This window comes from Lagenorhynchus albirostris, chromosome 14 (genome assembly GCF_949774975.1).
Source record: "Lagenorhynchus albirostris chromosome 14, mLagAlb1.1, whole genome shotgun sequence".
NCBI classification, from domain to species: Eukaryota; Metazoa; Chordata; class Mammalia; order Artiodactyla; family Delphinidae; genus Lagenorhynchus; species Lagenorhynchus albirostris.
Window position 1 is genome coordinate 18,867,320 of NC_083108.1, and position 18,896 is coordinate 18,886,215.

Sequence of the window (18,896 nt, forward strand, 5' to 3'; positions counted from 1 at the left end):
GCAAATTCGATTTTGAACAGAACCTTTTAAGGATTCCATTTCCGTGCTTTACAGGCACCCACTATTGTCTTTCTAGTCTAATTTTGTCATCTGAGGAATTCATCATCAGTATTCTGCTAGGCTTGAAACTTGATCCATAAGCGTTTACTTCTAGAGTAATCAGAGGAGGATCTGTGTGTGGATTAAATTTCACTCAATTTATTTTGAGTGTTCAGTGCAACAGAAGAATAGGGACTTTTTTTATGCAGCCCCCTTCGTAGCCAAGTATAAAGAAAATTTTTTGGTGTGTTGCCCTCTGTCAATTGTTTTCAGCCATGGTGATGAAAAAGCATTTCCTTTGTGAAACATGCACTCAGAAAGACTTACGTTTTCTCAGAAAAATTACCCTTGTGGTACCTGCCTTACATGCACGTACAAAACCTGTCACTGTCACCACTTGCTGTTCCCGTCTAGGGATTTTAGAAAAATGCTGTTTTGGAGCAATTATTTTGATATAATCTGAGACAGAGTTTCTAACTCTCTCCCGCGGCCTCCTCCCTCCCAGCCCATATCATTCTAAATATGCCTCCTGGATTATACTTATAATAATATTGTAATGGTTTTCATTCTACCAATTGGCACAGTTTATCATTGTGTCATTAGCTGCTGTGAGAAGGCAGTTTCAAGTAGGTGGCTGGTTCTGAGTGGTAATGTTTTCGAGTAACCCTGTTTGGGGAATGCGGCTGTCTCACAGGTGCTCAGGTGTATAAGCCCAGGGTACAATAATATTTTCTGGCTTGCTCATTATGAAACAAATTTGAAGTACAAAATAATTCAGTAATAAGTGGAGTATAAAAATTGGGGCTTTATGGTAAGAAAGTCGAATAGCTTGAGATGTTAGCAGAGGAGATAAAAATAAAATTTGTCTAAGGATGCAGCAGTACTTAATTCATGTCTCATTTCTCCTGGAACTGAGATTTTAAAAGAATATTCATGGCCTGGTGATGAAGACTTGTTGAATCAGTTTGAATGTTTTCAACCATGAAGCTAAATAGGAAAATAAACCTATTTCTGTAACTGTTGTAGTATTTGAAAGTATTGTTATATAATAAAAAGATACACGTTCTGCCACTTATGTCATGCTTAATAGTAAGGCATCTGCTCGGTGAGTGAAATTTCAGTACCAAAACTTGTGGGTTCCTCATAGAGTACCTTTATGTGAATTTTATTTTTGAATGTATACAAGGTGTTGCCATATAAAATCTGTAGCTTAGTCGATAGTGCTAGGCAGAAGAAAACAGAATTAAGCATATCTGTTATGAGCAGATATAGTCGGAATTACAAAATTCAAACCCCAATAAGTAATTATTTTACAAACAATGCTATTTTGTTTTCCCTTTCAAAAATTACGTCAACAATCTAGCTGTTAAGCAGAACCCTATAATAAACTGGGAGCACCCAGGTGGGAGGGGGCAAAAAGCATTTTTAGAAGTTTTCATTCATTCATTCATTTCTTTCTTCATTTATACTTATTCAAAGCATATTTTTCAACTAAACTAAAAGCCAGACATGCCATGTATCACTGAACAATTCAATGTAGTGTCACTCACATCCCAATTTGGGGAATGGCCTTAGCATTTTAAAGAGCAGGTCTGGCCTTTGGAGAAAGTTGTACATATTCAAAAAATTAAAATCACACCCAGTGTAACACAGGGACGTTTTGTCCTTTAGGTTTTTTATGGAGATGCTGAATCCCCCTACTCACTTGTAATCACCTTGAAGAGAGTAAAGGTCTTTCTTGTTTTATGTACATCTTTTTTTGTCCCATAGAAACTCAACCCACTGCCTTCTGCGTAACACTTCAAAATATATTTCCAGTGAATGAATATAGTAATAAAAGTGGTAGAGTAGGGTGCAGATAACACCACTAGAAATAAAGAGATCTTCCTAGTTTAGTGTCTAATATCCTCTACTTACTCACTCAGTGGCCTTGGTTAGGTCACAAACCTATTTTGTGGTCTATAAAACAGATAGAAATAGTTCCTGCTTAGTGAGCTGGTTGATGTTGGTATACTAACAAACCCTTAACACAGTGCTGATTCTGCATCACACACTGAGCACTTTGCATCTATTCAGTCATTTATCCCTACACCATCCAATTGAGACGGGTACTACTGTTTATTCACGCATAAAAGAACGGAGACACAGAGAGGTGAAGAAACATGGCCAAGGTGACACAGCTAGTAAGTGGCAGAGCTGGGATGGTGACCTCGACAGTCAGCCTTCAAGGTTTTCTGTGTCCTTAACCATGAGGCTGTAGCTATTTGCAAGCTACTTTGTAGACCAGAAGCTCTCTACAGCCTGGCTGATGCTCATTTAGCAAGTATTTGATGATGTGGAATAAATTAAATATTCAGAAATTTCATCTCACTGTAGAATGACCCTCAATACCTCTAAGTCACTGGTTATTATGCACCACTTTGGCCCAGGCAGATCCCTTAGAAAATCCAGACATTCCAGAATAGCATTTCTGTAATAGAAACAGTATCATCTAGTGGTTAAGAGCATGGAATCTGATCACTTGGGTTTCTAAAGTTGGCTATGCCACTTACTAGCTACCTGGCTCTGGGCATATGATGTAATTATCCTTGACTACTTCCCTGAAAAATGGGGAAAATATACATACCTCCTAAGGGTATTGTGATAAATAAATTACAAAAAAATATATAATGTGCTTAGCATAGCCTTGAGGCCTTGTAGGTACCTAGAAATCAACAGCTAATGATAATTGTGATAAGCGCACTGGCAACGTAACAGGGTAACCGCTAGAGAAAAACATGCAACTTGTTAGCAACAGAGCAAAACTAAGACCAGGGTCTCAAGTGCATTCAGAAAAATTCTACCTAATGGAGGCCACTTGCTTTTTCTCAACTTAGGAAATACAGGGAGCACTCTCTGTACCTCTCTGTCCTTACAATAGTATCGCCATCCGTCCAAGACACCTAGTCAGCCTTTTGAATCATCCAGCTTCATCGCTCAGCAAAGTTTGTGTTGGAAGGGCGTACTCCATCTTTTCTCTTTTGAAAGAGGACATCAGGCCAAGATGACGGAGTCCTCATAATTTGATTCTCTCTGCCAATCATTTGTTTATGCCTAAATCAGCCCTGCCTCTAAGTGATAAGGAGATACATGCTTCTGATTTCGTATTCTGTCAGCGTCATCCTGTAAGTGGCCAGAAGCGGGGCTCCCGAGTGATGCCCGGGTCTCCCTTTGTAGGGCTGGCTCTGGTACCCATAAAAAGCCACGGTGAGGCCTGGGGTTTTGACTTCATCTGACAAGACGAAGATACCTTGACTAGGTGGGTGCGTGTGGCAGTTTGCTTCTCTTCTAAAGTAAAACAGAGTTCGATTTGTTTAGGACTGTTTAGGTCCATTTCTAACATTAAACAGGATTATTGAAACAGACGTTTTCAGGGAAAGTCAAAGAATTGGGGGATTCTGGCCTTTGCTGCCTAGTAATGTGTTTTTTTCTCAATGCCATTGCTGAATTCATTAGGGGAAAAAAAAGTATTTTTTGCTTGTCAGCTGTGGGAAACCTAAAACAATTTTTGCAAGGGCTGATTCATGAATTCTTGCATTTAAAGGGGAAAAAAAAAACATCTGCCAAAGGGGGTGGAGGAGAGAGAGCATGACCGATACATTTCACAACAAATATCTCTTCCCAGCCAATTTCAATGTACAGCAAAACCAGACCCCGCGTTAAGTTCCTCAGGAAAGGTCCCTTTTGGCTGGACCTCTTCCTCGAAGAGTCGTCCCTCATTTGTAGTCATTGCCACCTTGTGGATTACAAAGGATATTGGTTTTCATCAAACTTCCATTTCCATTTGGCTTTTTATGGCAAGTGCACTTTGGCAGTGGGTTGCCGAGTTCCTCACCAAGAGGATCCTGGTTTGTTCAGCAACACCTCACTTCTCCCAGTTCATTTATGATTCTGATGAGAGTGTTTTTTCAGGAAACACACATTTCACTTTTTGACCTAGGAGCATCTGTTAGAATTTTTTTTTTAATACTCCTTTGGCATTCTGGAAGTGTTAATGTCTTTCATATCTGTTTAATGCTATTTAGGGATATTTATGATCACCTCTTGGTTACTCAGGGTAAAGTGTGTCGCAATTTTTTTTAAACAGACAGGAAAGCATTCACATGAGGAAACAGATTGCTTTAAGCATGTGCTTCCTGTGACAGTAAAAAGAACAAATTAGATTTAACACTGTGTAATGAACGCATAAATGTGTACATTGAAGCTTTTAAAAGCTTTATGTTCAGTTCTGGTCACAAGCAAAATTGAGTCACCTGGAAAACTTAAAGATACCTCGTTTCCTCTCAGATTCCTGCAGTGCCCAGGAATCAAGTTCCTCACCTGTGGCTGCCTCACTGGAACCCTAAAAAAACCTGATCCGTTAAGGCTGGAGAGAACGAGCATGTTCCAGACACATTCAGGGGTTAAACCAGGTTAAAGGCAGATTCAGTGTATTTAGCGAAGAGAGCAGAGTGTTTGGGGGAGAGAAAGGGAGGATTTTATTACCATCTCCCTCCCTCTCTGAGAATCAGTGGGGAAAAAAGTATTCTTCTGAATCCCACATCGACCTCTTTGTTTTATGAAAGAAAAATAAGAAAATCTGATGTTTACTTAACTAGCCCCTACTAAGATTTAATTACGTAAGAAAAGGACTCCTTTCCTTACATAATTCAGTCTGCACTCCTGAATGCTGGCTGGCAGGGAGCGCAGAGAAGCCGAGCTAATATTTCCAGTTAGACACAAGTGTTAAATGGGAGGGCAGGAATCCTCTCCCCAGAAGAGGCTCTCCTCGCCATTTCTGCCTGAGCCCCGTGGATGGTGCGTTCCCTTCCCCGGTGCTCTCGGAGCTGAGGATTTGTGGCAGGCTCACCATCTCTCTGGCCAAGGAAGGCCGGGACCGAGTCCCTCAGGGGAGGGCACATAGTTTGGGGACATCTGACTCTCTGCTAGCTCATACTGAGGTACTAATATCAAAACAGACTGCTTGTCGCTGCGCGGTGGGGCAGTGCTTTTTTTGGCTGCCGCGGTTGAAATGAAATGGGCAAGCTGTAGCCCGCTTGGCATCAGAAGGGGCGAAGGGAAGCTGGGAGATCAGAGTCAGACTGTGAATAAAAGTAACAACCAATGGTTAACTTCCTTTTTGTGTGTCACTTGGCAGCGATGCGACTGATGGCGATTTTTTTTTGTTTCTAACGTGGGTGAGAGTTCAGTGCCCTAGGAAGAGCCGTAGACGCCGCTATTGTGCTTCCTCATACAGTTGACTTGCGTTGATTTCTTGAGGCCACTACCGCTGTTCCCAGAGCCAGCTCCAGGAGCTGTATACATGGCCCGTCGGACTTCGAATGATGAAAAAGGTAATCAGATCAGAGGTGATCCACACGAAATCTCACTGCTGATCACTAGGAAATCACCGGGAAATCAGATTCTCGCAGAAGGCAGCGGTGCCCAAGGATAAGATATGCTCTTCAGTGGATATTCCCCAGTATGCAGACATCCAAAGATCTCTTTAAATGACACGACTCCACATCCCTCATCTACCATCAAAGAGTCAAATGCGTTTTGGGCTGTCTGGAAAATGCAGGGCTAAAATGGCCAGATTGAATTCAGACGGAATTACCTTCTGCTTTTGGGGGGAGGTTGTGGCTCTTGGGTTAGTGGCATTATTTTCTTTGAAGGATTCATTCGGAAGAGAGTTGGGGAGAATTTCTCAAGATTTTCCTCCCATTCCTCTGTTTGCAAAGAGCTGTTCCCCAAAGGCAAAAAGAGCGAGTTGCCATCTTGAGGAGTGAATTGTGTGTTTAGTGAGCACCAAATGGTCTCAAAGTTACCCTGGAATTTTCAATATATCTAGTCGCTTTCATATACTATTTATTCCCCTAACCATTTGTACAAGATATCAGTAAGATGACCAACTTTTGACAACCCTAAAAGCAGGGAAGGAAGCTTAGAAATAGAATACCATTTGTCTGGTAATTAGAGTGTATCTCTTAAGAGTTCGAGAGAATTCTGATTAACCTTTCTGTTCCCACATTCTCACATAAAATTAGCACACCTTTATAATTATTATCTAGTATTTAAACAAACATTTTTTTGAGTCTTCTTAATGCAACAGGTTCTGGAGACACTAAAAGTGTGTTATAGGTTTCTAAAAAACTTCATTTTTCTTACATTTTAAATGTTCTGTTTGTGCAAAATTTCGAGAATCACCATAAGGGCTTCTTTGCATTTTTAATTTAGTAACTAACATATGAATAAATTTGCATATTAATTAGTTGCAGATTAAATCATGCATACATAATTGCCTCCTTACTGTGTTTAATGTTTGTCAAAATCTCCAGCCTGGTTTGATGGATGTCATATGAAAGATTACAATTTGATGTACCCTTGGAAGTATTTACACCAATAATGCAAGATTCTTAATAGCAGAATTCTCTAGTTATATACAGTTACTAATAAACATGTAAGATAGGTACATGTCCCTTTGACTAAAATTTTTTTCTTTGCGCCAAATCATTTACTATTCATAATCATTAATGCATCTCCTAATTATACAGCATATGTCTGTTAACCCTTTCATTGCCCGTCTTCAAGGGGTAGCTTCTTTTCTTTCCTTTTCCCCTAAAGAAAGCAAATTATTTCATAGGATTCTAAAACAACCACATTGCCTTTTACCTATTTCTCCTTTGCCATTTCCTGAGGATTATATCATCACTTTGTATTTTACAGTTTTAAGATCAAGAAATGACCCATGTGCCCACAATTTGTAGCTGATGGGCTCCTGCCTGCCTCTCTTTTACCAATGCTGAAAAGAATTCAGATATTTCAGATACCTTCAATTAGATGATTAAAAAAATATATAAATGTATATAGATATACACACACTCTATTTAGGAGGGTACTTGTAGGATAAGGAAAATTATTTAACTTAAATTTTATTCTGTTTTGAATATTGTAATGCATTTAACGTATTATCATCAGCTATAGGATGGATGTGTTTTTGTTTTTGTGTTTTTGTACTAGGACTGAGACCTCTGCAGTAGAAACTGACTAGAGAGCTCTTGATTCGACATAGTTAAAAAAAATATGTATGCCAATAAGTGTTATTTTTAATTAATTCCTCAGGTATTTAATTTTTTTAAGTTTTATTTTACTCATGTAAAGAGCCGACCAACTGGCTTTTTTTTTTTTTTTTTTTGCTATTTTGATGTCTAAGCTGCTTATCACACTGTATTACCCTGCATTAATGAGTATTCCTACTGTGCAAAATTCTATCAAAAATGATGGTGTGAATGTCATTTTTAATTGGAAGTTTATACAGTCAAATTTATAGTACACAACAAAAAATATGTACGTAGTTCTGCTCCAAGCCTTTTTTAGGCTATTGATCTTTTTGGTTTAAGTATACATTTTTATCAATCTGACTTTAAATTTAGTGTGAGAATCTGGACAAATATTACTAAGTTTGTGTTAATACCATTGTTGGGGGAAGAGGGAAGCTAAGGGACCAGACAATAATAATGCCTTTTAATTATAAGAGGAACAAATACAGGAATTACCAAGAATCTATTTTCATGGACGCATTTTAAACATGAAAACTTGCTGACCAGTTTTATACGTTCCGCAGAAGTCATAATATTTGATTTCTGTCTATTTAATTGTTGACTGCCTCGCATTTATATGCCTAGTAAAGAGACCGAAGGTTAAAATGAGTTCAGAGCATAAAGAGCTGATTTTCTTTATTTGATTCTTACTTAGGAGAAATAACACCTCCTGGTCGCCTACCTCAGGATCATTTTTTTCCAATCACAAGGCACAATGAACTATTTATTGATTTAGCAAAACATTCTAATGCAGCACACAATATCGTATTCAGTTGTTTAGTAAAGAGAAAAATGAAATGAAAGTTGCAAAACTTATAAAAGGAAGCCAACAGTCAGACCTGAAACATCATATTTATCCACAGCCATTGTGCCTAGGTAATTCAGGGCATATGGTATGTAAATGATGTTTGGAGATTCTTGCCAAATCTACACACGACGGGATAAATTAAGGACAGGTTTCCCTGGGTGTAAGTTCCATGATTGTGGCCGGCACACTCTGCTCGGATGTGTTTGTTCTGTTCTTGTCTTTCAGCAAGAGCGTCACACAGCCTTCAGTGGCCAAATCTGGTCCTCAGTCAGCTTTTAAGACATTATTTTTAATTCCTAAGAATCGGTTTTATAATTAAACTGAAAATATAGTACCAATTTGCCAAACCTTCCTTTTGCCCCAACATTTGAGAAGATCTGAATAATTCATCGGTATATATTTGGCTATTACCCATTTAAATGGGTATTTTTGACAGTGGAAATGGAGTGGTCTTAGCCCCTGAAGAAAGGTGTTACTAAATAGTAACTTTTCTCTAGGTTAGGATTAAGATGTTTTCTAGAACAGGCAGTGGTTTATTTTGAATAATTAATCATTTTAATTCCGAGTTAGCCAGGTCATAATTTATGAATTCAACTGGATAACTCAAATTGCTAGTATCAGTTATTTAATTTCAAATTATTATTTCGTAATATATGCTCTTACTTCTAGAAAGGTGCAGTCACTGTCCCCTGCATCTATTTAAAACTCATTTTAAGTATGCAAGAGTTTTTATACTATTTCCTTTTTTCTGAAAGGAATTTTTTTTCTAGGCCGGGTGTCTTAGCCCATTGTTTTTAATACTTTAAATTAAGGTCCATTTTGTTGTCTTGGAACTGTGTAATTGGAGATTTTGTTTAGAAACGACGGCAGATCCTTTTTTCCTATGACAATTCATCAGAATATACCTAAATAGTGCATTCACTGTGAAGACTCAGTTATGAATACAAGACTTACACACTATTAATAAAAGTTATTTCAGGCTATTTAAAGTATGTGGAGTATGATTTAGGATGTTTTATTGTTTTTATTAGTAAGAATGTTTTGACTAAATCAAGCTGTTATTTTTTGAAGGTAATGCTCTTAATATTATGGTTTGATTTGAGTGAGCAGTTCAGGGAGGCTCTGTCCCTACAATTACATTTCATTTGTGAAACACGAATAACATGCTAGTTACTATATGGAAAATGACATTAGGCTCAGTCCTTGTTCATGGCTGTGTATATTGGGTAAAATCAAGGGAAAAAATACCCTTGAGGTCAATATCAAGCAATACTTCTTGACTCAGATCCAGTTTAAAAGTCATGTAAATGCTTGTGGTTCTGGAGGAGTTCACAAAAGTTTTGTGTGGTCCATAGTTTGTGAACTCAGGTGAAGTTTTGATCTGATTATTCTCTGACCACCCCTTGGTTCATTGAAACTCCTTTGCACAGCTGTGCTCCCAACTCAACAACAGAGGACAGAAATAATCTTCGCTGGAAAATAAAGCTCAGTCGGTCTTCCAACTTTACTGGGAACTTGCAGCCTTCAGGACAGCAAAATGGCCAACCACAGTTGAGATTAAAGAGTTCAGATTAAATGTATTGCACGGTAGGGTGGCATGGCGCTAGTTCCTTCATGTGAGTGCCGTGCATGCCAACAACGTTAAGCACTGCAGCCGCTTACTAAGATTTTTGGTTTGAAACGTCAGTCATTGGACCACATTTAAAATGAAGCACCTGCATTTTATTCAAAGAAATTAAGGTATATTAGGATATGCAGAGGTGAGTTGAGGTGTTTTTATGTGTGTATTTTTTTTCCGGCAAGAGCCATAAATAATAAAGATAAAACATCTCAAGTATTAAAGCAGTCTATTTCCATGCACTGTATGGTTCAAAATGACTTAGCCTTTTAAAAATTTTTCAGAAAGAAAAGTATATAAAGAGTGAGATAAATGAAATTTGCATCTCTACAGACAACTCCTCGTAGCAAATTTAGGATTCTAGCATTTTTCTTCCAAACATCTGAAAATTGGGAATTTAAAAGGAGACCCGGACAAATCCTTAACTATTGCATTGCTACCAGGTGTCTCTAAGATTATAATCAGTAAGTTAGGAAACTTTTTTTAAAAGGTATAAACAACTAAAATGATAACTTATTTTTGTAGATGCTTTCAGACATTTCTTCTTAGTTAAGGACATTGAAAGTGTATTAACTGTTTGTTACATACTTAGTAAATTTTAGGTAGACCAGATGCATTAAGCTTGCTTCATGAAAGATACGACTTACTTGTATCCAGATCTCAAGTGTATTTCAAACCAGTCCTTACAAAATGTTAGTGCCTTTCTCTTAGGATTCTAATCAACAAAATTCCAGTCTTCAGCTCCCCATCTGACATCAGCCAGAAAGTATGGAGAGCGATTGATGATACTATATCATCATGTACCCACTTAGCTTTGAATCTGCTTAAGGCTCAAGTGTCAAATTTAAAAATTCAGCAAATATTTATTGCACATCTACTAAGTGCCAGGCTTCCTGGAGAGTGCACAGCCATGGACCAGAGTTCCTGCCATTGTGAAGACTTATGCAGAGATACAAGTGGCCACAAGTAGTTTTCCAAGCAAGAGTTCATTTCGTAATGCTTCATAGGGGCCCAGTACCACGGATCCACCTTGTGGACTAATAAATACAGAGACCAGGTCTCTTAAAAGTCCAGCAGTTGCTGTAATCGCACAGTCCCTGGTAACAATGTAATATATAGTATAAAGATGAAATCAACTGTGAGATTTACCGTAATTCTTGGCGAGTTTCTTTGTTATCAGCATATTTTTAACAATGTAACAAAATAACATCTTTCAAAGTTTTTTTTTTTCTGTCGTGCCTAAAATCTGGTTAAATGGAATGTGTTGGAAAGGACAACAAAAAAAGGTTAAATATGTGGAAATGACATGGAAAGCACCTGCTTCTTTGTTTTGTGTTCCTCCACGTCATTAGGAAATAATGTCTAGCCATAGGAGGGTATGTTGTCCCTCTAAGAAAATGTTTATAAAAAGAAGTTTTAAAGTAGAATATAGATTAAATAAGTAGGGGAGACCTGCCAAGAAAAACCAAAGAAGACATGAAACAGGAGTCTGCATCACACATACTAAGTGACATAACAGTGTCACCTCTCAAAAGTGACAATGCATGTATCCATTTTTATATCTTTGGCATATTGTTGGCACGATTAATTATTCCATTGAGAAAATAGCCACACTATACAAGAGAAAGGAAGATAAATTAGATTCTCCAAGCCCCCTTCTGCAAAGTATATGTGTAAATGAATACGCTCTCTGCCAGCCCAGCAAATAAAATTTGGTCCGTCCCTATTCCTCCGCAGTTTATAATCCAGGTGAGGGAAAGGCCAGGCTCGTGAAATCAAAAATAATCCTTAAAACGTTTGAAAACTGGGAAAACAATTCATCATAGCTACATGTGTGTGTATGTGTTTTATCAGTATCGGGTAGGTATAGCTCTATTCGAAAATTTTTGTCTAATAATATACTCATTTTTTTCCATTTCATGAAGACTTGACTTATTCTCAGATTGAAGTTACAGCTGGCTGTCAAGTGTTTTTCTGACAACTCTGGACTTGATCATTTCTGTCATTGTGGAAAGGAAGGAAATAAATCTCTTTTTGTTCCTCCTTCACTCAATGAGCAAAAATGTAACCGAGCTCCTATTATATGCATATAACATTGTTATAGGGCGGGGCAAAGAAATTTAAATCGTAATCTCTACTCTTTAAAAATTTATAGTATCTGGGGGCAATAAAGTAGGGGCACAATTTATTTAGCTACAATTCATGGCATTAAACTTTGTTCAGGAGCCTTATATTCTAGAACGGTCCTTATCTGGGAGTGACTACAGAACTTGATTCTGGATGGCTGAGAGTGACACATCTGGCAAGATGAAGAAAGAGGCCACAGATAGGGACTGAGCTTCTAGCAGCTTCTGTGTATCTCTTCCCTGTTGTTGCGCTTTTGCTTGTTTAGCTGCAGAAACAACTTTTGATTGGCTTTATATTTTCAGAGATTGGTTATCCAGAGATATCGCATTATAATAAAAACATAAATCACAGAATTTTTAAGTTGGGAAGAAAACCTCTCGTGATCGCAATTTAACACTTATTTATTCAAAACATATATATTTACAAAGAAACTGAGATTTAGATAAAGCCAGAACTTGAAGCAACGTCTTGGTTTCTGGCTTCCACATTATTTTAATAAGGACAGGAGAACAGGTGATGGAGATGGAGGTCTCATCCCCACATACTTGGAGAATCAGACATTTTAGCTCTTTTGGAAGTCGTTAAAAAAAACCAAAAACACAATTAAAAATTGTTAAACGTTTTTATGTTTAAAAATTATTTATCATAAAATATAGCCATTTGTTTAGTAATGGTACTAAGAATGACTTGATACAGAAATGCTTAACTCTGAGAAAGCCTATGGGCCCAAACATTTTATTTTATTTTTTTAATGTACTTATTTTTATTGAAAAAAGTATAAGTTGATCAGTTATAGATCAGCATTGCTAGCAAGTTGGAAGGACACAGGTCATGTACAAAATGGGTAAGGCTTGAGGAACTCTTAAGTTTACTGTGTTTTCTGTACCCTTTCCTTGCACACAACACATATGCACACATACCTATATGGTAGCACTGAGTGGGAAGGTGCTTAGACCCCATAAAGAACTTGGCTTGCAGGCTCTGAACAGATATTAGAGAACATGTCACATGCTGTGGAAAAGGAAATCTCTGGTTGGGTGTAAACATGGGAAAGTTGACCTGTTTAAGATTTTGACTCATATTAAGCAAATTTTAAGTTGTTTTACTTTCAGAATGCATTTGATAATCCCATTCAAAGGAGGCAGAAAGCTGACTGACATTTTGGGAAACACCCTCGTCAAACAAATAGAGGCAGCTTTCATACCTCTGGTTTGTAAGCACCATAATCTGGCAATTTGGCACTATTAACTACTAACGCCGGCTATGACTAGGAAGACGTCATTTTAAACCAGTTTCTGCCCAACCATAAGTGAATGGAAGTAAGATCCTTACTGCCGTATGAGTTTTGGGCACTCCTCACCTATACCTGATTCGGTTGGCCTAATGTTAGAAACTGAAATGTATCGGTGTCGATTTTTTGCCAAATGCTTCTAATGTTAATGCTGTTTGTGTTCAGTGAAAGCTTATAATTTATTTCTGTTTTATTTAGTAGAAGCTCAGAAATTTCTGTAATTGCAACTTATCCCTTTGAAAACAATTTCTTTTGGGGTTACTCATGGAATTTGCTGTAAGCACTTGTCTCAATGCATGATGATACAAAACATCTCATGTGACTTCACGCATCTCTGTGTTTATGTGTGGGGTAGATGTTTAAGTGCTTATGATTAACAGAGGAAGAGGTCATTTGTTTTTGAGACTGAGTAGTTAAAATTCAAGGTCATTTTGAGTTAAAGAATGCAATATTTAGGTCAGGAATGGACCAATGACCAAGCCTAAGCTTTAGGCTAAGGGTCAGCCTTGAGGGAACTTAAATCTGCTACTCCTTTCTCCTGAAATACCATTAATTCTTGCTCCGAGGGGCTGGTTCCCAGTTACACAAAAGAATATTTTAGGCAGAAACTTTATAAAACAGGAATTTGAGATAGACATTTCAATAACGGATGTGCGCTGGATGCTAATCTTGTATGGTCATTCACTTCCATTTTACAACATTGTTTTTAATTCTTTTTACCTACTCTTTTAATTCTGAGTGTTTAACAGAGATAGCCATTAAAGTATTTGAAAATTGTTTGTTCTCTGCCCAGCAAGCAATTCGTTGTTCTACTTGCTCAGTGATGTCAAAGAAAGGTAATCAACAGTTAGAAACCTCAGGAAGTTGTTAGAATTCCCAGCCCCAAAGGGACTTAACAAACCCTGGACAATTATTCTATTTAGAATGAAAATGGTTTTCATTGTGATATCACATTTCCCTCTGATCACTGAGCAATGCATTGGGAAGCCCATTATTTATTCACAATGTTTAAAAAATCGTGTACATCCTGTGCCCAGATTCCAATCTGCTTCATCAATCCATTTTGTCAAAAGTTTCTCAGATGGCATCCTTCATCCAGGCAAACAAACATACCCAGGATTTCCCCTTTAACTTTTCGGGAATTCATTTTTACACGTGCATCAATTTGACGGAAAAAACAGTTGTCGTCTTATTTCATTTGATACAGGTGATTGTGGTAAGCCTGCTCGCTTTCTTCATCTAGGAAGTGCAGCAATCTGAGTCAACTTCCTCCATCTCTGTTTTTATATTGTCCAGTGTGATGCTTCCTCATTGCACCAAAATAGAAATGGTTTGTTTTTGTACCAAACTTGGAGACTGGCTATGGATTATAGTGGGTTAGGATAAAGGAATTTTTTTCCCCCAAAGAACATTCCACTTATCCCAGGGGAAAGAGATTGATGTCCTGGGCAAAAAATAAGAAGCACAACGAAGGCTTTTCTGCTTAACTGAAATATCTCCTTCAGTCGTCAGAAGTGTCACTTACACTATCATTTTCTAATTTCATTCAATGTTTGAGAGATTTTGGTAGTAGAATAAATGTATGACTTTTGCAATTACAGGTCTTTGCATGGCATTGAGGAAGGAAGAAGTGAACTTCAGTTTGAGTCAATCGTGCAGTTTGCGTTGCAATTAAACATGAAAATCTATATGTTCTGTTCTTGCAACTGAGTGTATTTCACTTTACCATATCATACATGCCCTTAGATACGTGTTCCCCGGTCTGCAGGGTAGTGCCATTTTATATCTCTGGCTTGTTGAGTTTCTTCGAAAATATTATGTTCATGTGGGTAATGACATGCTCATTGTATTCTTTACCATAGAAATGAGAAAACGTGAAAAAGTGGGAAAATGAGTCTCACCAGATCCAACTGCATGCAAGAATTTTGGAACCAGTTTTTTGCATTTATTTTGCATACTACTGTATGTCACCAAAACAGTATATGTCTGTGAGTTTTTATAATACCGTATAAAGCAAGATGAGAAACCTCCTCTTTCTTCTGAGAGAAATACTGCCACAGAAAGGTAGAAGATGAATATTTGTGGAACAGAAGAAGTCTGGTCAAAAAAATTTAGTCCATATTGCTTACCCTTAGTAATCAATATGACTACACGCTATCTGACCAGCCAGGAAGAGAATAAATGTTGATCATGTGATAAACCATTTAGATGTCTGCATATGAACCCAAGCCATATAAAAGTAGCCAATTCAAGATAACGGTAGGAAGTCTCTGATTAGGCCACAAATAGAATTTAGATTTCCCAGTCTATGCTGATCATTTGATACTCTTCTATGATAAAAGCATCCTTCAAACTAAACTTCTCTACATTTGAACCATACGAATTCTTAAAACTATTGTACCTGTAATAATCTAAATGGTGCTAAGAGAATAGGTTTACGCCCCGGAGATGACTGAGATGATTTGTGCTTTATCTCAGTCCTACGTGTAATACGGATTTACTTCAGAGAAATATTTCTATAGTTATGTGACAAGTATATTTATCTGAGATAAGTATTTTCTCCAGATAAATGTGTATTTGGCAAAAAAGTTTAAGACAATTGGGATTCCAATTGAAGAGAACCATTGTTTTAAAGTAATAAAGCTTACTCACTTATCAGAGAACATAGTTATTTTCCATTCTAAAGATCTCAATACAAAGAAATATAGAAATGTCCATACAGGAAGTTTGATGGTGTTCACTCCTAGATTGCAAGGTTGTCTCAAGTTACGGTCATCAGAAAAAATTCTTTTTACTCTGTGTGTGTGTGTGCCTGTGTGTATGTGTGTGTCTGCATTCTCCTTTGGATAATTAAATCTTTTATGAAGTGGATTTTTGTCATTGCAGTTTAAGTTGGTTTTTAAACACCAACCCCATCTTAGGTATTATAAGCTATCGCCATTTACTAAAATTTTTATAATATAACAATCCTTGTGTGTCCATTTACTACTAACTCAACAGCAACATTAGTTTAGCTTATGAATTAAATGTCTCCTACTGGAGACCAAAAAAAATAATCTGTTTAGCTTCTGAATAACTTAAATTCAGTAATACCTCCTGTTTTCAGTGCATAAGGGTAGCCCAGATAAGCTCCTTTCTCTGACGTGGCAAAATTTATCATTCGTTTATGTTTAAATATGAGAATGTAGATTCTGATACTGACACATAACAGAAAATATGTATTTTAAGTGTCTAACTGAACATACAAGCTTCTCATGCCAGTAGTGGGATTCGATTGCTTAGTAGTGAAGAGTTTAGCGTGGTCCTGTATTTTTATAATTTTTGTCCATTTTAGTAGACTTCTGTTACTTACTGCCTATTTTGGGTGGGGATTGCTTTCCCACTGTTCTTTAAGGCACTCTTGCACAGAGGAAAGAGCAGAGGGACAAGGAAATTTACTCGTTTATAACATGCCCCTGCTATGCTAAATGAGGTGTCCTCTCATTTATGCCTCAAAAGAAGCACTTGTGTTAAGAGGAGGAAACTAAAACTCAAACCTGTGATATGACTTGGCCCCTGTCACACTGCTGCAGAGGAGCGAGGTGGTAATTCTCATACAGAAATATCTGACCCTCAAGTTTAAGCCCTGGGGATTTTGTAGCTTTGTGATCTATGAAATGTCATCCAAGACTTTTTGTGCCTTAATTCTCTGTCTTTAAAGTAGGGATGATAATACCTGTCATGGAGTACTAGTTATGAAGATGAAAGTAGTGTAGGCAGCTGTCTTCTCTTTAAATTGTTAGTATATCACTATACATGTATTAGTTAACTGTCTTATTATCAAAAATTTTTGATAGGGTAGATATTTACCTAAGGAGGTCATTGACTTTATAAGTTTACTTGTTCACATTATGTTATGTAATCACTGTATGTTGATGAATATCACTATTTTCCTTAGGGTATGATGTTTAGCTAATTCAGCCGTACTAGGTCAAAAAGAACAGCATTGTAGAAGTAAGCAAGTATCATATAAAAAAATTGTTTAATGACTTAAATAGAAACATGGAGTTGTACAAGTTCTACCAAGTTATATTTTGGGGGAAAATGACATTCCCTTCAAATGGCCATCATTCATTCATTCAGTCAGTCACTTGTTAAGGACCTGCCTTATTTTGGGCAATCTGCAGGGTACGTGTATGCGTGTGTTTATTAGGTTTATTTGGACTTCGAAGTGACAGTGTAATGTTGCAGTCATTATTCAGAAAAAGAGGCAGAATTTACTTTAATGAGATCTGTGATTGGGAGTGAATAGTTGAGTTCCTTATCCCATAATAGTTTGTTGTCCGATTGTTTAATACATGTATGACTGTCCCTACTTCACAATTAAAGCATTAGTCTTTGGTCTTATTTTTCCATTTTATTAAGAGCACTGGTCACATGACCTTGAGCACATGACATTGGCCATGTAGCAGATCTCTGAGGGCAGGAAGACTGTTGTACATTTCTCTGAATCCTGTGCACATCCCACAACGGGGCTCTCCAGAGTTGGGAAATGGTAAATAATTGTTTGTGAAATGATTGAATGAATGCAGAAATCCAAGACTCTCCACTCAAGTGGTGTAGAATGTTTACTTGTTCTTTGATGCAGTCATTCATTCAGCAAGTTTTTACTGAAAGTGTACCTTGTAGGTGATACTATACACATGCGTTTCCAAGTTCTGGTCAGATATTCCCCCAATTTTTGTGACAGCTCTAGGTATGTGTCCCCATTTCCCCTTCATCCCAAATATACCTGTCAAGGATTTTTTGGAAAATCACAAAAGAACTGTAAACTTTAGAGAAAAAGTTAAGAATAATATGGATGTATTTTAGGTGGTCAGTATTCTAAACAATAATTGTACTGGTAAGGACTCTTTTCCCCAAAAGTGGCGGAGAAAACACTTGGGCACACTGCCTACCCCTAGTGTCCTCAATGGTGTTTGCAGTTAACCATCAGAGAGCTTGGTGGCTTACTGTTTTCAGTGGCTAACCTCCATTCCCAGTCCTTTCAGTGATAAAAAGGGACTCTGTCTAGCTACTGCTAGTTAGGTAACTTGCCCAATTTTACGCTGATGAAACAAACAACAGACCAGGTCAGGGTCCCTTAAAAATTGGCTGCTATGATTAAGACTTCTTTTAAAATTATTATGAAACACATGAATTTATGCATATAGCTTCAGTTGTTTCTATACTTCTGTGCTAACGCCCCACGCATCACACTAAAAATTTATCATGGGTGATATTTCTGTCACAAAGAAAACTTCAAAGTCTGAGTTTGCAGAAAAGTCTCAGTTGACAGCCACCGACTTGAGTTCTGTGATTGAAATATACTCCAAGGTCAGCAAACCAAAACTTGAACATCACGGGATGATAATACATTCAGTGTCTCACTGGTTATAATGCAAAGAGCACCTTTCAAAGGAGTATATCTTTATTAATCATTGCAAATTTGTACTTTTGAAATTTCAGACCCTTTTTCATTAGTTAATAAAGCCAGGAAGCTTAGTGCTCTAGTCCTATTTTAATTTTTTGAGTCCCAGGTGCTGATTTGTCAGGGTTTAAAAATCTCTTTCACCTTATCAGATTAAAAATATTTATTTATGCACATGTTAATATATTTAAAAGCAACGAGAGCTTCAATTTTTAAAATATTAATTGTGGCTCCTTAAAGTATGAAAATTTTATTTATACTTACATAATGTATAAAAAGGCATTTATATGTTAGCAAATATGCAAGAAAAGGCATTTAATGTAGGTGAAGCAGAATGGTTGTTTATCAAAATAGTTAAGAAACCTTTCTAGCAGTCCACCTGTGAAAATTTAGAGAGGCTCTACAAACAGGCTTCTAAATAAGGGGTCTTTATAAGAAACAACAAA

At 37.2% G+C, this 18,896-nt stretch overlaps 1 protein-coding gene across 12 annotated transcripts in view; it reads left to right on the forward strand.

Moving 5' to 3' along the window:
* TCF4 (transcription factor 4) overlaps positions 1-18,896 on the forward strand; it is a 356,515-nt gene that overhangs the window by 239,304 nt on the left and 98,315 nt on the right. The window contains exon 1 of one of the 12 annotated variants that reach the window (XM_060121929.1): positions 3,367-5,411. The exons of the other annotated variants lie outside the window; for them this stretch is intronic. Within the exon in view, the coding sequence (XP_059977912.1) occupies positions 5,400-5,411 (12 nt within the window). The 5' untranslated portion in view covers positions 3,367-5,399. Of the gene's footprint in view, positions 1-3,366; positions 5,412-18,896 lie in introns of those variants that run through there. 12 annotated transcript variants of the gene reach the window in all.